The sequence below is a fragment of the Pseudonaja textilis genome, chromosome 5 (assembly GCF_049901715.1).
Source record: "Pseudonaja textilis isolate UNSWEBS1 chromosome 5, rPseTex1.2, whole genome shotgun sequence".
NCBI classification, from domain to species: Eukaryota; Metazoa; Chordata; class Lepidosauria; order Squamata; family Elapidae; genus Pseudonaja; species Pseudonaja textilis.
In genome coordinates this window covers 45,849,641-45,876,079 of record NC_141994.1, presented here as the reverse complement: position 1 = coordinate 45,876,079, position 26,439 = coordinate 45,849,641, and the positions used below count along the sequence as shown (strand labels likewise).

Here is a 26,439-nt window from a genome sequence, read left to right as displayed (position 1 = left end):
GAAAACATGAGTGTGCCCAACTGGAGAGGCTTACGCTTAAAATTAACAGGACGGAGGATACAGATTATTACCAGATATGGGATAAATGGCATAAGCGGGTAGACAATAAAAGGGGAAACATGAATGAACCTAAGATGCAAATTATATCCAGCGGTTTATAATATATTAAGTACATTAAAACAATTAAAGGTTTTAAACCTTCTTTTCTCTGTTACTACTATTATTAGTATTAGCCATTTATAATATCTTTTGTGTTTATTAGTTAAAAAACATGAATGTATTCATAATAGTAGTTGTAAGCCAACGTGAAAATAAATGGAGTATATTGTGAATTATTTATTTAGCACTTAGAATGTGATAATGTGTGAATGTGTGACTAGTACTAGCCAATAATGATTTTTAGGACTTACCAAATTCGACAACAAACGTAAAAATTATGTGTTATTATTGTTTCTGTATTTTTGAAATTGTATGTTTTTAAATTTGTAAATAAAATTGTTTTTAAAACTTTTTAAAAAAAGTCTTAGATCAAAAAGACAAATGACAAATTCTGGTCTGGAAAAATATTTCTAATTCCTAGAATATGTCACATTTTAAAGTTCTCTCCTGATTTTGTTTGAAAAAATATTTATTTCTATGTATGGCTATAGAAAGTCTATTTTTTAAAGAAAAGTCCATGCTTTCAGATAAGTGTTTAAAAATACTAGACAGACCTAAAATGTAGAAGTTTAGGTAACAAATTACAGATAGTATATAACCACAATTGGAACTGGTAATTTAGTCATTAAGTGAAACTGATTATGCTTGTGCTCTTCAGCTTTTTTTTTTTTTGCTCCATAAACCTGCAAAGGTTGTGAGGCTTGGTTACAGTTACTTTTTCATCACAATAATAACTGCAAATGGTTGCTAAACGAAGTAGTTGCTAAATGATTGCTAAGCAACAACCATCTATACATTCATGTTTAACTAGCTAAGATAATATATATAATAATAAAGCTAGGAAATAAATAAAATATAATTGGTTGCCCAATATTCTGCAGTGCAAAAGGCATGTGCGCTACTTAAGGAAAGCTACTTAAGTTGTGGGTATGGGTTAAACAGTATATATTCAAGGACCAAAAAACTCCCCAGGCCCAGTTTAGGATTGTGATGAGGTTATTACAGGGCTAAAACTTTGGCCCTAGAAGCCTTATCTATAAATAGAATCCATCCCCTAAAGAAAAACTGCAAATGCTTTGAAGCCATTACTCCCTTGGTGTCCTTGCACACTGCAGCAAAAGAATGAGGAGGGTATTCTTTTGTGGGCAATAGTGTACTTTATTTTCAAGTAGTCATAGTCTGCACTTGTGAGGCAATGATACCAATTTGATAGGATTATATCATGCACAGCTGAATTTTTTGTATTTTTTTAAAGTATATTAGGCAAATATTAGAGTTCAGTACAGTTTTTATGTGTTTCCTTGCTCTAAACACCCAAAACTGCATTATCCAATTTTTGTAATTAGTAATAGTACAGTAGTGGTACACTGCAAACAATTGACAGTATAGATATGGTTTTGAGGACTGCCAGTTATTTTTTTATTTATAAAAAATAAAAATAAGAATTGAAGGAAAATACAAAATAAACTGTTAATTTAGTTTACTTTATTGTTATTGCACCTCATACAACAAAATTAAATACCATCTTCAGTGTACATTATGACTGAAAATAAACACAAGTGACATATTTTGAAAAATTAGGCAGCCCTTGTCAGACTGTATTTTACAATTCCTAAGTAAATGGAAACTGACAAATTCTATAGTGTACAAAATGTACCAACGGTGTCATTTTCCTAGTAATTTAAATGCACTATTTATCAGCTATTGTTTATAGATTCGTTTTTTTAAAAAAACCTGAAAATTTGCACACTCTTTCAGCCAATATTTTGTAACAGCTTCTTGGGCAAAAACAAGAGCTTTCAAATCTTTCCATTAGCCAAATGGAGCCAATCATACTGTTCTCGTTTTTGGAATATTTCTGGGATACCTCAAAAACATTCTTAAGACACCTTGTATATACAGTACTGCATATTGAGATCATCCCACAGTTTTTCAATAATATTCGATTCTGGAAACTTCAAAATCTTAAATTTTCTTTAAGTATTTCGTGGTTGATTTGAAAACATATTCTGAAGAGCTATTTTGCTGAAAAATCCCATATTCAACTGTCTTACACTATTCTAATTGTCACTGTAAAAGGAATATCAAATTAGAGCAAGTTTAGAAGAGAGCTACAGCATCAATGGGTGGAAATAACACAAATAGATTCAGATTAGATTTAAAGAGGAATTTCTTGACAGAGCTAACAATCAACTTAAGAAGTTGCTTCATGAAATGTTATGTTCCTCTTTACTGAGATCTGGAAATAGAGGCTGGATATACAGGTAGTCCTCGAGGTACAAACAGGCCATTTAACTGTTTGAAGTTATGAATGCAACCCAAAATTGTATTTATAACAGGGATTCAAGGCAGTTTTGGTCAATTTTGGTCTGCAGTCATGTGACCTAGATTCAGTCACTTCTGAAGCTGTGGTCATTTTTAGTTCTGTGACTGCCCTTTGTTACCCGTTGTTACAACAGGCAATTTTCAAGGCCCATATATTGGTACATTCTTCCTGGCCTGTTTTTTTTCTCCTCATTGCTGCTGGTGGAGGACTAAGAGTGGTAAACGTGTCTGTTTGCATTTATTTGTCCTGGAATCAATTGCAGAACTACTAGCCAGTATCTATAGAAACAGAAAGCAGGTTTAGTATTATAAAATTGCTTTGCATTTACTGTAGTGTTTCCATGTAGTTTGAGATTGCTTGCAGAAAGATCCTTTGCATTCTACTGTACTGTTTGCTTTTGCTTTGGGGATTAGTGTGTACTATTGTAGACTGCTTGTAGAACAGATGAGGGATGGAACACATCTGGAAATTCACCTTCCCACCCAAATTTAAGTCTGGGTACCTGCCTGTAGGTGGTTCAGAAGTGGAGGGCCGCCAAAAACTGTTCCCTCAGAGAATCCATCTAGGGAACCCTGCATATTCTCTAGAGTTTCAGTTCACTTAATGATGGAAGAGGTCATTTAATGAAACAAAGCAACACCAAGGCTGATTATTGTTCATTTAACAACTGGTTGATTCACTTAATAAAAATGGTAAAAATGTTGTAAAAGTGAGTTCAGTTCATTTTATGAAGTTTTGTCATGCAGCCCTAATGGGCAAGCTCCATTAGGGTTGTATCTTGAGGACTACCTATACAATATGTTAAATCCTTTAGCAGATACTAAATCAAGCAGGGTATTAGATTAGATGATTTACAATCCAATGATTGTAACAATTATGAGACACATCTGTCACTTTACTGATATTCTCCAAATCTGTTCCATGATTTGATCCTGTTGAGTGGCATCCAGTTAAACTAAGGCTAACTGTCCTAAGTATTTCCCTAAATATTAAACTGTATTCTATGATGCATGTACTTTAGTCACTGTAACTATGTACACTAAGATTCATCTCATCCTGGGCACTCTTTTTTTTTTAATTATTACCATCTGGCAGACGGTAGAGGATAATAAAAACAAGGACAAATAGGCTGAAAAACAGTTCCTATCCCAGTGCAGTAACTCTATTGAATTCTGCTGTATAGTGCAATATTAATGCAATATCAGGGGTTTTCAATTCAATGTATAGAATGTGAAGGATGTGTGTTTTCATAATGAAAAGGAATGGATTGGGGCAGGGAAGTCTTTAGAGTTCAAATTTAGAAGGTACTCCAGATCTTGAACTGCATTGCTTGTTTTTCTGAAGAACACCTTTTTCTACATTATTATTTTTTGTATTAAGCAGTATTTTTAGAGGTGAAAAGCCACTTAGAACAAATAATTATTAGCATAAATACAGAACAGATTCCTACCCTGGCTGTTTTTTTTTCTAGAACAGAAATGGGCTTGTTTAAATAAGAAGCATACTTATTTAAATATATAATTAATGTTTTGTTTCTACACTGTTCAAAAAAATAAAGAGAACACAAAAATAAGACATCCTAGGTCTGAATGAATGAAATATTCTTATTAAATACTTTGTTCATTACATAGTTGAATGTGCTGACAACAAAATCACACAAAAATTATCAATGGAAATCAAATTAAGCAACGCATGGAGGTCTGGATTTGGAGTTACACTCAAAATTAAAGTGGAAAAAAACACTACAGGCTGATCCAACTTTGATGTAATGTTCTTAAAACAAGTCAAAATGAGGCTCAGTAGTGTGTGTGGCCTCCACATGCCTATATGACCCCTACAACGCCTGGGCATGCTCCTGATGAGGTGGTGGATGGTCTCCTGAGGGATCTCCTCCCACACCTGGACTAAAGCCTCCCCCAACTCCTGGACAGTCTGTGGTGCAACGTGGCGTTGGTGGATGGAGTGAGACATGATGTCCCAGATGTGCTCAATTGGATTCAGGTCTGGGGAACGGGCGGGCCAGTCCATAGCATCAATGCCTTCATCTTGCAGGAACTGCTGACACACTCCAGCCACATGAGGTCTAGCATTGTCGTATATTAGGAGGAACCCAGGGCCAACTGCACCAGCATATGGTCTCACAATGGGTCAGAGGATCTCATCTTGGTATCTAATGGCAGTCAGGCTATCTCTGGCGAGCACATGGAGGGTTGTGCAGCCCCCTAAAGAAATGCCCCCCCCACACCATCACTGACCCACTGCCAAACCGGTCATGCTGGAGGATGTTGCAGGCAGCAGAACGTTCTCCACGGCGTCTGCAGACCCTGTCATGTCTGCCACATGTGCTCAGTGTGAACCTGCTTTCATCTGTGAAGAGCACAGGGCACCAGTGGCGAATCTTGGTTTCTCTGGCAAATGCCAAACGTTCTGCATGGTATTGGGTTGTAAGCACAACCCCCACCTTTGGATGTCGGGCCCTCATACCACCCTCATGGAGTCTGTTTCTGACCATTTGAGCAGCCACATGCACATTTGTGGCCCACTGGAAGTCATTTTGCAGGGCTCTGGCAGGGCTCCTCCTGTCCCTCCTTGCACAAAGGCGGAGGTAGCAGTCCTGATGCTGGGTTGTTGCCCTCCTACAGCCTCCTCCATGTCTCCTGATGTACTGGCCTGTCTCCTGGTAGCGCCTCCATGCTCTGGACACTACGCTGACAGACACAGCAAACCTTCTTGCCATGTGCCATCCTGGATGAGCTGCACTACCTGAGCCACTTGTGTGGATTGTAGACTCCGTCTCATGCTAACACTAGAGTGACAGCACCGCCAGCATTCAAAAGCGACCAAACCATCAGCCAGAAAGCATAGGAACTGAGAAGTGGTCTGTGGTGACCACTTGCAGAACCACTCCTTTATTGGGGATGTCTTGCTAATTGCCTATGCTTTCCACCTGTTGTCTATTTCATTTGCACAACAGCATGTGAAATTGATTGTCAATCAGTGTAGTGGACAGTTTGATTTCACAGAAGTGTGATTGACTTGGAGTTACATTGTGTTTATTTAAGTGTTCCCTTTATTTTTTTGAGCAGTGTATTTTTAAAAGCACGAGAAGCTGTTTCTTCATGCCATTAGAATGCTTACATACCTTTTAAAACAATATAATTAGGTTGTCAATCCTGGACTGCAAAAATTTGATGACTGCTAGATATCAGCAAGAAAATAAACTCTTTTCTGCTGTCTAATGTTTGTTTTTGCAGCTGAGATCCAACAGCTCTAAAACGAACACAACTTTCTTTTATCAATTAAAACTTATTGATTTCATGTGGTAAATTGGCAATGGATTTTTATTTTAACAGTAAGGTAGTAGTTGTTGGATGTTTCTGAAGTAAATTGAGAAGTTTCCAAACTCTGCAGCCTATATTTCCATTAGTTAGATAAAGGAATGTCTTTAATGAGAAACTGTTAACTTCAAAATCTTATAAGTCTTTAAAGGCTTCTTTTATGGAATTAGATATTTCTTCTATATTGAGCTACTGTCAAGTGAGTAGAATTTTTGTTTTCATTTGGTCCATTTTTTTTGCTTAGTAAGTTTTTTTCTATATATTATACCTCATTTAATTGAATCTAATCTTCAATCCTTTTTCCTGGAAATAGCTCATATTGATTTAAATTGGTGGACACAGCAGAATAACAAATGAGACAGAAAAAATGCACATGATCAAGTATTTGTGCCCTAAACATTTTTTTGATACTATTACAGAATCTTAAGCTTTATTAATGATTCTTCTGTTACAGGATTTATTTTCTAAGCTTATTGCATAGAAAATTAGTAGGTAATTTCTTAGCGTTTGTGATTCTACTAATCTGATAGCAGATAATAAACAAAAAAAATAAAATAATCAATACCAACTAAAAACAAGGGACAACCATTAATTAATAATTAGGGACTCAAATTTATTATATATCTGGATAGGATTCATCCATTCAGGTTTAGATATCAAAGGAAAGGCCCATATTTTCAATGATTTTCTAACGGCTACTAACTGCTGAACTGAAAATAGAAACATTTTTACATCTGGTTAATAATAAGGCATCATATTTTAAATCATTTGAATTTTCCAAAAAGGCAGTTCACAAATGAGTCATTGGGATAATTTATTTGGGATGAGACAAAATCATAGATAACTTGGTTTTCTAAAAAGAAAAGATATATGAACCTACACATACCACTTAAACATCCAGTGATAAGGCCATAAACCGAATTATACCGTTTGAGGAAAATACATCTCTATCCTAGATTCTTAGATCTAAAAGAATGCATGTCCTTGCTGTATATTTGTTTTAATTTTAAGATTGATGAATTTTGAAAAGTAATCTCATGGTTTCCATTTTTGTGGTTTTTTTTTTATAGAAATGCTACAGTTTGTCAGCAATCAGGTTGGAGATTTTCCAGATTTATTTTCTGAACAATTATATGGCACGTTCCAGAGCAGCAATGCATGTAATGGAGACAGAATGTCAGATACTTCACAGAAAGCCTACAGCCAGGGACAGTTACAGTCCTCTTCTCCTAGTGCAGCTTCTCCACCACAGCTTCAGTCTGTGCAAGTGAAGACGTCTCAGTCAGCAGGCACAATTCCTGCTCCACAACGAACTGCACCGCCTCTTCAACCTCGCCCCCAAGTTCAGCCCCAACTTCAGCAACAGACAGTGATGATTACTCCAACTTTCAGCTCTGCTCCCCAGACCCGGATCATTCAGCAACCTGTAATATACCAAAATGCAACCACAAGTTTTCAAGGTAACTCCCATGGTCTTCAGAGCAATAAAGAACACCGTTTTATAAAGCACTAGGGTAAAACAATTCTTACCTTAATCATCACAGATGAGAATAAAATCAGGTATGGTCACATAATGACGCACTTAATGACACCATATCAACCGTAATTCCAGGTTCAATGATGGTCTTAAATCAAGGACTGCCTGTAAACTTAATTCTTTAAGCAATAAGGGTTTGCTAATTGGTCAAAATAGATATTCTGTTTTCAAATTGTTTACAAGAAATACAGTACAATTAAAAAACAGAGAAATACAATTAAACAGCACAGTCAATGAAATATATAATGTTTAAAATATAAAACTTGAATAATAAAGTTATAAAAACTCGTGCTGGTAGACAAGTTTGTAATTAAAAATCAGGAATTATTATATCACTGATTAAGGCTGGACTGTCCTAATGTAATATTAAAACTGAATAGAAGATGTTTTTGGTGGAGTTTGCTTTTAGTTGTTAGATTATGATAACTTTTAAGGGGGGAAAAAACTACAGCAATTACCTATATGTTTTTGTTGAAACACAGCCTATCACCAAAGATCAGAGGCTACAATCCTTATTGTGGAAGTCATAATTTCCCTTGAGCAGTTTTAAACTCTTCTTATTTTCTTTCTAGTGCTGCAGCCTCAGGTTCAAAGCTTGGTGACTTCCTCCCAAGTTCAACCAGTTGCCATTCAACAGCAGGTGCAGACCATGCAAGCTCAGAGGGTACTGACACAGAGTACCAGTGGCACCATCCAGACACTAACTCCAGCGACTGTCCAGGCAGTAGCTGCCCCTCAGGTTCAGCAGGTTCCAGTGAGTTCTTTTGGTATCTTAAGGGAGTAGTATATACAGTATTTGTATTCTGTTCCAAGGCAAGAAATAATGTTGCTAACATAATGTTTGGCTTCTAAGCAATGAAATCTCCAAAGCTCATAGGTCATTGATGGCTAAACGTAGGAAAAGAAAAAGTGATTACAATACTGGTATTGGAAAAAAAATTAGTAAAGAAATTTTGGAAAGAATGGATTAGAATTCCATGCTATTGTTATAATAATTTCAGCAGTGGAGGTTTTGGTATTTTATAACAGCAATTTTGTTAACGGATGGGAGGAGCATTACAAAGAATACATTCCTTACTTCACTTCTAAAAGCTTTTATCGGGTGGAGATTATATGCTTTAAAGCTAATTTATTAATTAAGATAAATTATTGGATTGATTGATGGAATGTCACAGTGAAAGTCATCTGTAACATATATGAAGTTAGTAGCTGTATAATCTGGGCCTCTGGTATATGTAGAAGGAAGCCTGGGAGAGAAGTATATTGAAACAGAAGTTATGGCTGTTTCTTGCAATGGACTCTATATTGTAACATAGGAACTAGTAATAACAACTTTTCATTTCTGTGTTTGTTTTCATTAAATGTTTACTGTCTTGCTTCCTTCCAGGTCCTAGTCCAGCCACAGATAATCAAGACAGATTCTCTTGTCTTAACAACATTGAAAACTGATGGCAATTCTGTTATGGCTGCTGTTCAGAATCCAGCCCTGACAGCAATAACCACACCCATACAGACAACAGCTCTGCAGGTATCATAAGGCTCCACACATTATCTCCCAAATGGTTGCTTTCTTCCTTTTATTAATTAGGGTTCTTTCTCATCGAGATTCTTCAAACTACATCTGAGCATTATAGTACATATGGTATATAGTAATATCTTCTTGCAAAAAAAAGGTATATTGAGCCTATATAATCACTCTTGTAGTGAAAAGGGGATATCTACAGTATATTTATGTGTATGTATTCTGCACATATACCTGTTTTCAATGTAATTCCTCAGAATATATCTCTAAATATTGGGAGGAGGGAATTATAGGGGCTAACAGTTATAAACTATTGAAAGGTCTCTTCTTGGTAACCAGTTTTTCTTTTCTTCTCTTATTTGTATCCTCTTTACGTGTTCAAATTTTGACTTAAGTTTTTTGTGTTGCCAAAGTACTATTTATCTTTTCATTTTCCATTTTTCCCCACACTGCAGTTATTTGCAATAGTGCTTTTAGCATATTTTTAGGACCTTCCATCCATCTCAAGATTATTTTTCTCTGCCAATAACATTAGGTTCTCCTCAGGAGTAGGATGCTACCGGTTCGGCCCGGTTCTATAGAACCTGCGAAGAACAGCTGACACTGAACCGGTTCGTTGTTTGGCCCACCCGCTTGCCTGGCCTCTAGGCTGTCCTTTATTCCCTGTTTTTCCCTCCTCAGCTGCTTTGCGTGGCACAGCTGAGGTTGAAAAAACAGGAAACGAGGATTTCAAACGCTGCGCACCCAAGCTCAGCGCTTGTCAGCTGTCCAGGCAGCACAGCTGATGATTTCTTTCAAACGCTGTAAACACGATTGTCCCCAGTTCAGAGGACTGACAAATCGCTCCACTGGCTGGCCCCGCCCGTCCCCACCCACTCCTTACCTGGCATGCAAGACATCCAACTTGCCTGGTTTGGTAAACTGCTATCCCCCCCCCCGGCCATCAGCTGTTCTACACTGCCAGGAGATTTAGATTAGCTAGAAAGCAGGAAATCCTTGGATTTCTTGCTTTCTAGCTAATCTAAAAGCAGAGCCAAACCTTCCTTAGGACTGAAGCTTTTCAGTGCAGACTCAGGTAGCCAATTGCTGATAGAGAGATCTCTTAAGTTAATCTATGATTCTGTGAGCAATTCAATCTGCCTGCCTGCTTTGGGGTAAAAGTTGCTCTTTTTTTAATAAAAAAATCAATATTTACATACATGGTGTGTTGTGAGTTAATTTTGCTAGCAAATTTTATGAGCTTGCTTGCAAGAAAATTTTATGTGACAGACTCAGATAGCCGATTGCAGATAGATAGATCTCTAAGTAAATCTGTGATTCTGTGCGCAATTCAATCTGCCTGCCTGCTTTTCCTTTTTGGTTAAAAGTTGTTCTTTTTTAATAAAAAAAATCAATATTTACATAAATATTTATAATATTTACATACAAGCTATGCCCACCCAGTCACATGTCCACCAAGCCACACCCACAAATTAGGCCACATCCACAGAACTGGTTGTTAAGAAATTTGAATCCCAGCCCTGGTTCTCCTGCCATATGATCTTGTTTATTGCCACTCTAAATTTATTAAAAGATGCTTTTGGGGAGTCCACAATATGTAGCTGATTACTGATAAAATAAAGACATATATTGTTTACACATTCATTTTACCCCAGTGAACCTGATAATTTCATTTTATTAAGTTTTATGCAGTGATGTAAAGTCAAAGATAGTCATCTTTTCCATTGTCATTGGAGAAACTGTCAGCAAATGTAGTCATGCATATCAGAGTTTCTCTTTCCAGTAGACATCAGAGAAATTAGTCCTAATGTCCCTTTTAAAGATGTAAAGTTTGCTTCTGGAATCACACCATCTCCATGGTTGAATAAGTATAATAGACATCAACATCAGTACTGCTTAGACTTCATATCTTGACTTAATGTGATGACTTTCCATTACAATTCTTAGCATGAAAGGATCCTTTTAATATTTAGTACATGTTTTTCTTTTTTTATTTCTTCCATTCCTTTGTATCTTTGATTGCTATTTTCCCATCAACCAGTTTGGTCTAGTGCAGGGGTGTCAAACTTGCATCGTCATGGTGTTGTCATATGATGTATCGCAACTTTTCCCCCCCACTTCGCTAATTCATGTATGGGCGTGGCCAGGGCATAATGCCTCTGGTCCATGGGCCGTGTGACAGCCCTGGTCTGTTAAGGCACTGGACTAAAAAGCAAAAGGCTGTAAATTCAAGTCCTGGTTTGGCCAAGCTGGGTGACCTTGGCCAAGTCACTCTCTTTTGACCCAACTCACCACCTATTTTAGGAGAAGGAAAATAATGTTGGATATGTTCGCTGCCTTGAGTTATACAAATAACAAAGGTGGGATATAAATAAATAAAATAAAAAATAAATAAATAAATCATGGTTTCAGTTACAACTTCAAAGAGTTTGAATTTAAAAATGACCAATTTTAGAAAGTGCTCTGAGACATAACCAATTAAAAAACCCTTTTTGCAACAATAGACCATTTCCCCTAAGCCTAGCACTTAATTCTGATTTCCCTTTTCGGCCATGCCAATGTCTCTTACCCCATAAACCTATTATATTACTGTATAGTATAATCTGATATTATATCTTCTTGAATTTCCTTCATTTTCTTCTTGTTTTTATCCGTTAATGATGTATTTTATGCTGTATAGTTTAAATTTCTTTTTTATCTTTCTGATAATAGTTTTGTTATGATATGGTCTGTAAAAAGACATATTCTTTACAGCTTGAAAAATATGCACATTTCAACAAAAAGCTGTTTAACTTACAAAACAGGTGAGAACCTGTTCAGGAGCCTTTGTGGCACAGTGGTTAGAGTGCAGTACTGCAAGCTACTTCTGCAGCCAGCTGCCTATAATTTGGCAGTTCAAATCCCACCAGGCTCAAGGTTGACTCAGCCTCCATCCTTCCGAGGTGGGTAAAATGAGGACTCAAATTGTTGGGGGCAATAGGCTGAGTCTGTAAACTGCTTAGAGGGCTGTAAAGCAATATAAAGCAGTATATAAGTCTAAGTGCTATTGCTATATTCTGAAAGCATTTTATTTTCCCAGTATGCAAGAATCTATAAGGAAATTTACATACCTTAGAAGAGTTTTTTAGATTAGGTGTCTTTCTTAATTTTATCTCATAATCCAGCGTTTTTTGCTCAAAGTTCTGTCTTTGCAGTTGGAAGCCACTGATCATGACTGTCATGAGAAAATGCAGTGCCATTGTCACTATGTCTAAATAGTGGCATTGTTACTCCACTGGGATCCAGAAATATTTCTGAATTCTTACGAACATAGGAGTGCATTGTTTATAATTGTCACTGGTTTATCTAGTTTGTTTTGGGTTTTGTAGTAAATAAGAATTGTTCTTGGTTTTTAGTGATGGGTGTTTTCCAAACTTTTTGCCCAGATTCTTGATATAGAGAATATGAAATCTTATTCATATAGAACAAAAGTATTAGTGAATTGTAAGCCATTCTTTTGTTTCCTACTTGTTTTATAAAATGTGGAGTTTTATTTTGGTCACATATTTTTATTAACTTTTATTAAATAATTATTTTCCTGAACAATGCAAATTTTAAAACGGAAAGGAAAATAGAAATAAAGAAAAGTAAAAGTGATAAGTAAATAAGAAGGAAGGAAGGAAGAAAGAAAAGAAAGAAAGAAAGAGAGAGAGAAAATAAAAAGAACTGATCGAACAGTGGCTTCCAATCTTCTTTGCAGCACTTATAAGCAGGGTGGGATCCGACCGGTGTAACTACCGGTTCGGTGATTTTACGTTTTGCTGCACGCGCATGTATATCATTGTCAGCTAGCTACCTGGACAGCTGAGGAGTGCTGTGCGCGGCTGCGCAGCGGTGAAAAAGCAGGAAAAAAGTGCTTTTTCAACCGCAGCTATGTTGCGCAAAGCAGCTGCGGTTGAAAAAGCAGAAAATAAAGGTCAGGTAAGAGCCTGCGCGGGCGGGTGGGGCAAAACAGCAGCAGACATAGAACCGGTTCTATGTATGCTCTCTTTCTGCTACTCTTCAGAGCTACCGGTTCTACAGAAGTGGACAGAACCGGTAGAATCCCACCCCTGCTTATAAGTGCATTTTTAGTCTATCTTCATTAAGATTACATTGTGGCTCCCTTCATTCCATATTCTATTCTTTCTAATCATCAAATGTTTATTTTTTCTATTTTCATACCCATAAAGAGTTTTTATTCACTAACAAAAGTTATTGTCTTTTTTCTAATCAAACAAGTCAATTTTGCCATTTTAGCAAATTTTGTCATTTTCACCAACTATTCTTTTACTGTGGGTATTTCAGAGTTTTTCCATTTTTCTTATATATAATAATCCCACTGCAGTTACCATGTACAAACACCGTAAGTATTTTCTAATTGTCTGTTGGTTCATAAATGAAAATTCTGGTTTCAGTTGAATATTAATTTTTTTGTATTGCTATATGCATTTGAATCCAAAATTTACTAGCTTTTTTCAAGTATACCAAGCATGATAAAACAACCCTTCATAGTTTCCACATTTCCAACATAGATTTGAAATACCTTTATAAATTCTAGATAGTTTTTCTAGTATCATATATCATTTTATAAAAATTCTCTTTTTATAAACATGTGAATTTCAGTCCTTTCATCCACATGCTTTCTCTTTGTTACATCTGTATGTTATAAGCATTGCCCATTTTATCATATGCTGTTTAACTTGTTTTCATTTTAAATTTTGATAAAAGCTTATACATTTTAGCAATGACCGTACCTATTCATCATTTGCCCATAATTCAGTTTCAAATTCTGTCTTACGTTGTTCAATTCCAAATAAGCTATTGTTTACTTTAAATCGTTTTCTCAACTGTACATATAAAAACGATGTCACAGATCTTACATGAAAAATTAATTGCTATTTGATTTCTGCTGTTGACTTTTTAGACCTTGGTTGGTGGCAATGGGGCCATCTTGACAACTATGCCTATGATGATGGGAGGGCAGGAGAAGATGCCCATTAAACAAGTGCCTAATAACACTAAGCAGCCAGAACCACCAAAGGAAGGAGAAAGGCGAACAACTCATAATATTATTGAGAAGAGATATCGATCATCTATAAATGACAAGATCATAGAACTGAAAGATCTGGTCATGGGAACAGATGCTAAAGTAAGAATTGCTTAGTTGAAAAAACAAAAATATTTGCAATAGCTACAAATCTATTTGTCATGTTTGCAGTTGAGATTTAATGTTCTTGTTGATGTCCTTTTCCATTGAATTAAATCTGTAAATAACAACAACAACAGTTTTTGGGATGGACTCCATAGATGGTTAAAAATGCCAAATCCAGTCTGAATATTTTGCTGATTGTATGACCAACTATAATTTCATTCTGCCCTTTTTACATATCATTCAAAGCAGTAAACATATCTAATAGCTCTACTTTCCCTATAACAACTTTGAGGTGGATTGGTCTGAAAGACAATGACTTGTCCAAAGTCACCCAAACAGTTTTCATGTTTAAGGGAGGCCTAGAACTTATATGCTCTTGGCTTCTGGGACAGCACCTTAACCACTATACCAAACTGGTTCTCTAAATCTAAATCACCTATTAATTTATTTATAAAATTTGTAGGCTGCCCATCTTTATCTCAAGGTAACTCAACATGCATCCTATATACATACACAAATTTAAGAAAAAACTTTACTGCTAAATGAAAATGTGCTAAGAGGTCATAAGATAGCTGAATAAATAATCATGCATTCTTTTCAGATGCACAAGTCAGGTGTACTGAGGAAGGCTATCGACTACATTAAATATCTACAGCAGGTTAACCATAAATTGCGACAGGAGAACATGATCCTTAAGCTGTCTAGCCAGAAAAACAGTTAAGTGTTTTAAATATTACATTCCATTGTTTTAATTTTAAGTGAAGCAGGTACTATCAAGGTTTTTAATTAAATGATTTCATGCCCCCTTGCATTGATGAATGCATTGATTATGCTTTTAGGGGATAGATGTAGAACTGATAAGCAGGGGATTTAATTACATCATGTACTATGAATGGAATAATTTATTTGCGTGATCTTTTCTCACAGAGTTGTTGAAGGGTTTTGACTTAAGCAGTCTAGTGGACACTGATGTGGATATGAAGATGGATGAATTCAATCAAAATGCTCTATTGATGTCTCCTCCAGCTTCTGACTCAGGGTCACCAGCAGGCTTTTCCCCTTATTCAATTGATTCAGAACCAGGAAGTCCATTATTGGATGATGCAAAGGTAGATAATATTCGTAAGGCAATCTGCACTGGGAAGCATAGACAAGTTCTCATTGGTGTTACATGCATGCTGCTTCAGATGGAGATATGTCATCTGCTTCCCTTTAAAATCAAATAATAAATTATGATTTTTAAAAGGAAGGTGAGATTCAAAATACTAATTGATTTTTTTAAAAAAATCACAATAAACACAACTAAAATCAGGCACACAAATAAAGGAATATCATAAAATGTTTGTGACATATTACGTTGACTTTTCTAGATCACTGATCAATAATGAGCAATGGCATTTTTTTCACCAACTGAATCCTCTAGAGCAGGGGTCGCCAACGTTTTGGATGTCAGGGACTACCAAACTCATAATTTTAGATCCCAGGGATTACTAACTGGTTCTGTGGGCATGGCCTAATTTGTGGGTGTGGCTTGGTGGTCATGTGACTGGCTGGGCATGGCTTGTATGTAAATATTATAAATATTTATATAAATATTGAATTTTTTATAAAAAAAGAGCCCAAATCAGGCAAAGCAGGCAGGCAGATTGAGTTGCTCACAGATTCATTCAGAAATCTATCTATCTGCCATTGGCTAGCTTAGTCCGTCACATAAAATTTGCCTTCAAGCAAACTCATAAAATTAACTCACAACACACCATGTATTTATTGAATTTTTTATAAAAAAGCAACTTTTATCCAAAATCAGGCAAAGCAGGCAGATTGACTTGCTCACAGAATCATTCAGTGATCTATCTATCTGCCACTGGCTAGCTCAATCTCTCAAATTTGCTTGCTGTGAGTCTGCACTGAATTTGCTTGTAAGAAAGCCTTCAGTCCTAAGGGAGATTTCGGCTGTGCTTAGCTAGAAAGCAAGAAATTCAACCATTTCCTGCTTCCTAGCTAATCTAAATCTTCTGGCACAGCAGAACAGATGATGGTTGGAAAAAAGATAAAATAGTAACTTAGACAAGTTTACTGGGTAAGGAGTAAGTGAGCGGGGAGGGTTCCCGCAGGCCATGTGGGCTGAGCAGCCTTGTGTTTCTGCGCAGCCTGGATTAATTGCTTTGGGGGGGTGCCCTGGGGGGTGAGATTTCTCTGTGGCCCACCAAAATTTTCTCATGGCCCACCGGTTGGCAACTGCTGCTCTAGACATATCAGACCCAGCTCTTCTCATTATGAGAAATCTTGTACCAAACTCCATTAAAGGTCCAATAACATTTGGGGCAATATTTTGCTTTATATCAAAGAAATCATAAAGCCCAATAAACCAGAACATTCAAAGGGTTACAGCCTTTCACAATATCTGTGTATCATGCTAGTTGCCAGAATGTTGCAGATACACCATCACTGCATTGAACAGGATGTTAGGGGCAAGTTTGAGATAAGATAAAATAAACAAAGGCATCTGCAAGAGAAATGGTATACGGGTAATTTCAGACTGAAACTTCAAATTGAACTGGCCTGGGGTGAATGGATAGATTACAACAAAATGAGGTTTTTCAAATTTATTTTGACGAACGTGGGGTAACAGACAGGCATTGTACTTGAATGTAATAAGGACTACTTGTACTTGCATGTACGATGTACTGTATCATTAGTTCATAGATTAGTTTATACATTGCTCCATGATCTTCAGAAGCATATTTAGATATTATCAAAGATCAATCTCATTATAACATTGGAAATAAAAGGAGATTTTAGTAAATTGTAAATGTTTAAATTATTTAAGTCTTTTAAATTCACCACTTGGAGAAAAGCATGAATAGATCTACAGGCTTGCTTTTATTTCCAATTCAGTGGCCTTCAGGGGGATTTTGTAATGGTGAAACATTTTTATAAAACAGTAGTCTGAGAAGAATAAATCTGCTATAAAGAAAATGTTGAAAATTCAGCCTTGTGCAGTGTAGAGCAACTATTTGTCTTAAATGTTTCAGAACTAACTCTTCCATACTGAATCTTCCACACTCTTGACTTAGGTGAAAGATGAACCTGATTCTCCACCTGTTGCTCTTGGAATGGTTGATCGCTCACGGATACTGCTTTGCGCTCTCACATTCCTCTGTCTCTCCTTTAACCCTTTAACATCTTTTTTGGATGGCAAAGAAGCACCGGACACTTACAGCACAGTGCATCATGGTTCTGAGAGGAATATACAAGCAATAAAATCAGGTATATTTCCAATAGTGCTCATTTGATATCTTTCAAGTTTTTTAAAGACAAGTACAGTAACTAAATGATGAAAGGGGAAGAAAACAATCTGTTAGTTATATGTTCTGGAATATTCTGTTTTAAAAGGTGATTACAGTTTTATTGTGATAATTTATAAATAATTGGATTAGATAGTACTATCCATATTCTTATTTCTCTGACTCAGATAATGGATACTTATGTACAAAGGGATTGTGAGCTTTTGAGATATATGTTCCTTTAATGAATTGAAATTTTACCTGTATGGAATATATATTTTACCTGTGTATTTGTGAAGATTTTGTTGTTGTTTCTGTGTATTGCATGGCTTTAAGGTTTTTAAATTGTAGCATGTTGTATTTGTTATGTGGGGTGGATTGAATCATGTTAGGTTTATATTTTAAAAAAGCTTTTGTGATTTATGTAAGTTGGGTAGTTTTTTCTAAATGCTTCTATCTTATGTAAAATGATATTTTCTTGCATATATTAGGGCAGGAGTTTTGCATGGGAACAGTACTATTTCTGAGAAGAATAAATAGGATGAGAAGAAAACAAGTCGATTAAGCTTAGCACAATCTTTATATAATCAAGGTTCTCCCAAGAATGGTTATCTTAAAATGTGAACTGTTACTTCTTGTCTAATTTATGTCTTTTGACATGATGGATTCTGTTAGAATCAGGAGGCTGGTTTGGCTGGATGATGCCCACTTTGATCTTGTGGCTTGTGAACGGTGTCATTATCTTGAGTGTATTCATAAAACTGTTGGTGCATGGAGAGCCAGTGACACGACTGCATTCCCGTTCCTCTGTGACTTTTTGGCGGCATCGGAAACAGGCAGACCTGGACTTAGCTAAGGTAAGGCAGTTTGTTGCTTTGAGGGTAAATATTACCGTGCTCATTTATTTGTATTGAATTAATTGAAATTTGCATAACCTAAAGTGAATATTTTAAAATGTAGAACAAGTCTCTTGAACTACTAAACATTTAGGCTACATCTTATTCTATTATCAAAATTCTTGAACTGTGGGTTCTTAAAGCGCCTCCCCTTGGCAGAGCCCATCAGACCATTTTTGGATTAAACTCCACTTCCGTTCTATAGCCTATAGGTAGGTAATTTGCTATAAGGGGAATAAGGTTGAACTCTTATTGAAATTAAAAGTGAGGAAATTTTTTTAAATTTTTGAGTGGAACAATGTCTTCTGTGTCTAAATGCTGATTTTAATTAGAAAGAGTAAATTATTTCTTTCCCATTATGTAGTTGAATATTTGTTTAACTGGACTGAGACTTGAAGTTTAACTGAACTGGACATGAAATCCAAGAGGATTTCAAGATAATACAGATCCAGATTTTTGGTGTTTCTGATATGTCATGGTTCAAGTAAGTTGATACAGATGAGAAAGAGAGAAAATTGAGGGAAAAGCCTATGGTATATTGAAACATGATGGCAATTTAGCTAGTTTATCAATAGCCGAGGAGACAAATGTTGGTTTACTTGACTGTCCAAAATCTGAATGACAAATGAGGTTGTCAAAAAGAATTAAGAAAGCTTAAAAATGAGTGAAGATGGAAAATAAAATTTAAATCTTCCAAGATGACTCAGAATAGTCTGAAAATTAGGAAATGATGAGACTTTCAAATGTCTACTGTTCAACTTTATCCCGTGTTTTTCTTCTTTTGTTTGCAGGGGGACTTTGCTGCTGCAGCATCAAATTTGCAGATCTGTCTTTCTGCCCTGGGCCGAGCGTTGCCTACTTCTCGTTTTGACTTGATCTGTAGCCTTTCCTGGAACATTATTCGTTATAGTCTCCAAAAATTGGGATTAGTACGTTGGCTGCTAAAGAGGACATCACAGCAGAGACGAGCAACCGAGACGCCTCTTGGCTTTGAAGATGAAGCCAAGACTAGTGCACGAGATGCAGCATTAGTGTATCATAAACTTCATCAACTCCATATTACAGGTAGATGAAAAAAAAAATTAATGTAGTGGTTTAAAAGGTAAAGATTCCCCCAGGTTAAGTTTGCTTCCTGATGGCTGCCTATTTTATGTAGTTTTCTTTGCAAAATAAAGAAAGCTTTGCTTGTTAATGAATTTTACGTCTTAGAATCTCTAGAGTGCTCCTTATTTTTGATAATGCAAGATTTTGCACAACAGGGTATTGTGTGATACTGTGATGTATGAATGGTACTAATTTTCAGTAGCTAAAAGAACTTTTTCAGATGAAACCATGCAGTTCATCACTTGTACAAGGTGATTCACAACAGGGTACAAATGATTTTTTTTTTTTACATTTCTGATGCAGGTAAGCTTCCATCTAGTTCAGCTTACTCAGGATTGCACATGGCATTGTGCGCTGTAAACCTGGCAGAATGTGCAGAGGAGAAGATTTCGCCAAGTACCCTGGCAGAGATTCATCTAACTGCTGCAGTTGGCCTGAAGACTCGCTGTGGTGGCAAGCTGGGCTTCCTGGCGGTGCGTGGATTGTTTTGAACCACTTAGCAAAATAGGCAGTCTTCACTTAACAACAGTAATTGGGACCAGAATTTCCACTAGTAAACAATGCAGTTGTAAAGTGCAGTGTCACAGTACTGCATCATTTAGTGAAGGCAATCTCATCAGTCTCCATTTCTGTTGTTAAGTGAGGACCTCACATGACTGATGTGGGAAGAGGCAGGAATCCAGAAGTGCTTATTTATGCTACTGAAACTGCATCCCAGGCAAATGGATGGGTGGGCATTAAGAAGTACATGCATGTGGGTGGATGCCATGTGTGGGCCCTGTGGAGTATGGGCAGGCATGTGCTGTGGGTGGATGCTCTTAAGAGTGTGGTCCATGAGAAGTTCTACAGAGTATGGGTGTAAATTCAAGTGGCTCCCAAGCGAGAAATATCTGTATTAGGTTAAATACTGTGGCATATTTAAATTATTGCTCTGAATTTGCATCTAAAATAAATGAAAGTGACCTGTGTTGGTACATTAAAAATATCATCCATAGATTGCTAACTTTCAGTCAAATGTTGCATGTTTTCTTCTCAGAGTTATTTCTTAAGTCAAGCTCAAAGCTTGTGTACTTCTGAGCATAGTGACATCCCTGACTCCTTACGCTGGTTGTGCCATCCTTTGGGGCAGAAATTTTTTGTGGAACGGAGCTGGACAGTGAAAGCTGCTGCTAAGGATAGTCTGTACTCCACTCAGAGGAACCCAGGTGAAGATCAGTAGCTAGAGAAGATATTTTCTTTAAGCCTGTTACCGGTACATTGGACAATCCTTCTGTGTATGCATTTTCTTTGTCCTGCTAGCTTTATTCATGCTATGGTTTAAACACTTAATGTTAAAAGAACATATGAAAACAATCAAGAGGACAGTTTTCCATAAATTGGCATTCTTTCTGCAATACAGTTTTCTATCTAAAAACAAAAAAAGAAAGACTTACACTCCTGAAGTATTTATTGTTGGACTTGTGAGTAAAGTAGTAAACTGATTGTTTTGCCTTCGCATATATAGCTGATCCCATTGCACAGGTACACCAGGCATTCTGTGAGAATCTATTGGAGAGAGCTGTTGAATCCATTGTGAAGCCTCAGATTCCTAAAGGGGCTACAAGCCATGATGATGAAGCACCCTGGTGAGCCATATTTGTGTCCTGTTGGCAGTTTTGGGGGGAACATTGAAGATTTCTCTTTGTCTGTTCTAATAAAACCTATAGTTCAACACTGGAGGAAGAATGGCAATATATATTTCAGCTGCCCAGTTTTAAGCAACATGATACAGGACACACCTATATGAGTACTGCTTTTGTCATAATACATCACTTAGATTGTATCCATCCACAGTATTAATTGGATATACGATAAAGCACAGTTTCTCTAAACAGTTTGTACAAATTGCAAAAAATAGATTAGCATAAAAAGTATATAAAGTAGCCTGTACTATGATTGATAGTAAGAAGTTTTTTATCATTTGCTATCATTCTCATCTATTGATTGACCAAATTATTGGGATTGAAGCCCAACATTATTTAACTTTACCATCTTGGTTACGCTTATCACTGAAATGTTCACGGCAAGATTCATCATTGTCTCTGTTGGGAGAAAGCCATACCAAAAAAATATCACAATGGTGAACATTGGTTGCCTTTCAGAATGTGAATGTAATACCTTCTTTGTACAGAGGGTCATCCTTAAAAAAAAGTGTGTTAAAATACAACTTTACTTTTGTTACGATTCATTGTAAAAGTATGATACATTATCCTAAAACTCTGACTTTATACTGTTGCTTGCAGTGAATTCGCTAATGCTTTGGAATACTTGACATTACTAAGTTCTTTTGTGGATTCTTTGGGAAATGGGATACCACCTTTTTCTGGAAATTCTGTGCTGAAGTCTGCTCTAGGTATGTGTGAAAGATACAGGACTTGTTCAATGGTTTTCATGCTCAACTTCTCCTCTTCAGCTTTCTTTTCTCTCTCGTCCTGAATGTATCTGCACTTATTCAGTGGTCAGATGCTATTTTTCTTGTGTTAAATCTTTTTATTCAATTTTGCTTTTTTTATCCACTGTTCAATTGCAAAATTTATCAGAGAGATCTATACTACATATCACTAATAATACATTGCCTCCCTGAAATGTAGTTAACAACTAAACACTACAAAAGAAAAAGGTAGAAAGAAGGAAAGAAAGCAAACTCAGCACTAGTTTACAACATTATGACAATAATTTAATACTGTAATTGTATTTAAAAACAAAGCTGATGGATCTACTTCATTATTTCAGCCATGCTGCTAGGTGATAATTGATAGACTAGCTTGATGGAAATGATTTTTCTGTAGAGATATTAGTGCCTCTGTTTTTATCTCAATAATAATAATAATAATAATAATAATAATAATAATAATAGTTATTATTGTTCATCACATTCAAACATATATTCACATTCAAACATATATTCAGACTGGAATTGACGTTTTTGTCCATCTACTGAGTCCTTCCCATGGACCTGGATAAGCAGATGTGGATGTTTGAATTATTATTAAATTTGTCGCCCATCTCACAGTTCCAGGGGGCTCTTTCCATGCACTTTACATTTATATTATATAATCTCTCACTGTATACATACAGCTAAAAACAATTCAGCTGTATATTAATAATCAGAATACATTTGATTAAATGTATTTGATTAATTATTTATTTGGCCAATATATTTTTCTGAAATATTGGTAGAGTACATGTTTTTTCAGTCTATAGCTCTTTCTAATGCTAAAAAGAAACAACTGCAGTGTTAATTGAACCAAATGCATGAAATAAAATAAACAATAGGTTTGGCCAATCCCCCTTTTTCCGCTTTTATTTATAAATGCCATGGTGTTTATAAAATTGATATATTATGGTTTATTATGATTATAACTATTCATGCTAGTCACCTTATCGTACGGAAATGTTTAGTGATTCAGCAAATCACATAGTTTTCCTCTAGGAAAGCATAATAATCAGTATAGTCTACCCTGCTATGATCTGAAGGTGAATGCTATGACAACCTGTTTTCTGAATTTTTCTGAAATATTCTATAACAAATAGTAATTCAACCAAGAGTTCAACGTGTCTTGTAAATTATATTTAGTGACTTTAAGAGCAAAACATCTGTATAAAGTAAATAAAGGAGATATCTAATCTAGGAGCAGGTACTGATTTGTGTTGCCTTGATTGCTACTACAGGTCTGTTTTGACTTGGCCATATGTTTGTTTTCACTTTTACTAATGGGCCAAACATCCTATATGTGAGAAATGTCAGTACATGTTTGGCTCTTAGCTCTGCAGGTCAAGGTTCAAGATTGTGTCTTGATCACACAAAAAGAGGAACAGAATTTTAGGTCCCTTATCTTTGGTGTAACACACTTTGTCAGTTACAAGGGCAGATTTTCTTGGACCACTTCTCACCACTTCTCCATTTATTTCAATGATCCTATTGTAAGCCTATTATAAAAAGGGTTTCATTGAGAAATGGCAATAATAAGGTGCTTTATCTTTCCAGTAAGATCTGGACAATCCTAGTCAGTTACCTTTTACAGCAATTTCTCATATGAACAAGTGGTATCACATTATTCAGATTCCTGGAATATTGTTCAAGTCTTGAAAGGGATAATTCAAAAGTTTTGCTTTCCAAGTTTATGCATCCTTTGTTTTGTGGTCCTGGTATCATCTAATTGATTAAATGGCTCTGGATATTTCACTGAGACTAAATATTGTTTTTTTTTTTAAAAAAAATACAAAATCAGCTTTCAAATAGAATGGTGAAATGATGCTTATAATTTTCTTATTTCAGTTTGTCTTCCTCCTATAGTTCTCCTTCCTGTGGCAAGTTTTGAAGTGCAGGAAGGACTGAAAGTATTGCCCCCTGGGGTTCTAGTATGCCTTCAAACACATGTGCTGTCTGCTAGGCAACATACTTTAACTGAATTTTACATTTAAAAAAATGAAAAAAAAAATAAAAATGGAAAATTGGGTATAGAATAGCAAAGTGTCTTTAATATAATCCTGATTTCATAGATAACTTTGAAACCTTGAACGTTACTCTGAGGTAAAATGGGCATCCTATACATTTTATCAATCAATCAATAAACTTTTGATCCCTCATAAATCCTCACAAGCTTTCTTAGAAAATAAAATTGGTTTCTGCTTATGCTTTATTTGGAAATGTACTCATCTGCCTAGAAAATGAGAGTAAGTAGGGGTAATTGGTAGCATTTGGTCAGACACATATCTTTGCCAGTAATCAATGAATGGAGCCCTCAGTAACTATTTTGCTTCAACATCCACAGTATGACCTCACAATTATAAATATGTCCACAAGATTGAAAATGGAATATAGAGCAACACAATGAAGAAACAAAGCTACATTTTCCCCATTATTATCTCTTGGCTCTGTTTTTGTTCCATGGACTGAATTCATGTTTTAAAAGGCTGGAATCGTTGAGAGAAAGAGATTGTTAAGGCCCTTAACAATCTTTCATTTTTTGTAGATCCTGATGTAGTCTGCAGATGGTGGTCATCAGCAATCACAATGATAATTAGCTGGCTCAAGGGTGATGATACAGTTGTGAAATCTCAGTTTATCAACGTGGAACGAATTCCTAAATGCTTGGAGATGATGGAGTGTGTGGTATTTTATATTATTTGTACAACTGTGTATCTGAAATCTAAAAAGGGCATAATAAAATAGAAATTTTCCTAAACTTTAATTTTGATCTCCCATAAACATACCACAAATCTCTGGTAGGCACCATGAAACTAAATTATAACTTGTTTCTTCAAATAGTTTCTAAATTAACCCAAAACTTTTCAGAATTGGGTATCCCAAAATATGCTTAGGAGTAGTGGATGCAAAATATCAGTCTAGAAATCTACTATACTAGTTTTTGCGTCATTATCTAGTGGTAATTCATTTATAGGGCTCATTTTAGCACTTTTTGGGGAGAATATATACCAAAGCAATTTATATAGCAAAGTATCTGAAAATACATTAAAAGGGGGTGGGGTGGCTTGATGAGTTCTAGTTCCGCCTTAGCCATGAAAGTCAATTTGGTAACCTTGGACCAGTTTCTTTCAGTCCAACTCATAGGGTTGTTGTTGTGGCAAAAATAGGAGGAGGCAGATATGTTGGATATTTTCCCCACCTTGTATTATTTGTAAAAATAATAAAGACAGAATACAAAAAAATCTACTGTTCATAAAACTTAAAAGACATTAATCATTTTCCTTGCTATTCTCTCCTGCCTCTATGCCTCTAGGAATGCCCTTGTACGAGCTATCTTCCATGTATGCAAAGCCATGAATGCCTTATTGTCTAGCAAGGCAGATGGGCAGCATAGTTCATTTAGTCATTGTGAAAGAGCTAGCACTCATCTCTGGAATAGTCTCAACGTGAGAAGTGGGGTCTCAAGCACAAGTCTCAACAATGTAAGTCACACAAACTTACTTGAACTAAGATAACAAACAGTTTTCTTAATGTATATAGCTTCTTCCTTCTTTGCCTTCCTCCAGTGCAGCAAATACAGCAGCACTGTACCTATTTCCAAATGAAAGGCAGGTGGGGATAGCATCTGTTCACAGTTCATTAGCTCTGCCCAAATAACAGGACAAGTGCTTGTTTGACCCATTCCTTGTTCTCTTGAATTGTACATCCTAAATGAATTATTTTCACCGAAGAATAAGGATATTGATTTCCATAGCTAAGAACAGTTCTCAATTTTTGCATCATGAAATTTCTCACTATCTTTGTTTTTAATACTAAGTGCACTTTGGGTTTCGTAAGCATGGAGGTTTATTAAATTCAGATTCTTTGTTTATATCTATTGGGTGGCAACTGTAGTGCATTGTAGTTGCATTGCATGTTCTGGAAATACTCATGCAATGTTTCTGCAGTGCAGTTCAGAGGCCTGCCTGATCTCTGCACTACAAGTCTCCTGAGCCTTGGTTTTTGTTGATATGGGAAGGAATTCTTAGGAACTTTATATAAAATGGATCAAGAGGCCATTTAATCTAGCCCTCCATCCAGAGATAGGAACGAGTATTTAATTCACCAACCCTCTTGCAGATTAATCAGTGAAATATGGATTACTGTACCCCCCAAAAAGAGACCAAGTGCAAGAAATAACATGTAGAGTCAATACTGTAGATTGAAAGGGCTCAGGAAAACAACCCAAAGAATACCAGGCAAAGAAAAGGTAAACGTATAACTGTTGTTCTGTATTTAACACTTAGCTTATGGCTTGTATTTTGAAAGAATAAATTAATCAAATTGTATGCTTCTTATAAAGCATTCTTTTGTCATCAGAGAATGTGCAATATCTTAGTTCTGTGAACACTGATGCCATTTCTATTTTGATCCAACATTGTATTGCTTTCTGTTTCTAGGAAATTGTTGGGTCAAATGTACATTCTTTAGGATAAGTTTCCAATATATGCACAAATAAATTAATTTTTCAGTTGTCTCTTGTTAATGCAATTCAAGATGAACACAATGTGGTTTCCCTGTATTCTAATTTCACAAAGCACTAATTAAACAGGAAACAAAAATTAGATAACAAATAATGGTTAAGGAA

General features: G+C 35.9%; 1 protein-coding gene across 1 annotated transcript in view; it reads left to right on the top strand.

The window, feature by feature from the left end:
- SREBF2 (sterol regulatory element binding transcription factor 2) overlaps positions 1–26,439 on the top strand; it is a 40,059-nt gene that overhangs the window by 4,968 nt on the left and 8,652 nt on the right. The window contains exons 2-16 of the mRNA XM_026697163.2: positions 6,894–7,283; positions 7,933–8,114; positions 8,748–8,888; positions 13,828–14,052; positions 14,657–14,771; positions 14,983–15,164; positions 17,133–17,325; positions 18,018–18,199; positions 19,030–19,303; positions 19,646–19,815; positions 20,379–20,547; positions 20,847–20,967; positions 21,625–21,734; positions 24,358–24,490; positions 25,126–25,294. Of these exons, the coding sequence (XP_026552948.1) occupies positions 6,894–7,283; positions 7,933–8,114; positions 8,748–8,888; positions 13,828–14,052; positions 14,657–14,771; positions 14,983–15,164; positions 17,133–17,325; positions 18,018–18,199; positions 19,030–19,303; positions 19,646–19,815; positions 20,379–20,547; positions 20,847–20,967; positions 21,625–21,734; positions 24,358–24,490; positions 25,126–25,294 (2,756 nt within the window). The remainder of the gene's footprint in view (positions 1–6,893; positions 7,284–7,932; positions 8,115–8,747; positions 8,889–13,827; positions 14,053–14,656; positions 14,772–14,982; positions 15,165–17,132; positions 17,326–18,017; positions 18,200–19,029; positions 19,304–19,645; positions 19,816–20,378; positions 20,548–20,846; positions 20,968–21,624; positions 21,735–24,357; positions 24,491–25,125; positions 25,295–26,439) is intronic.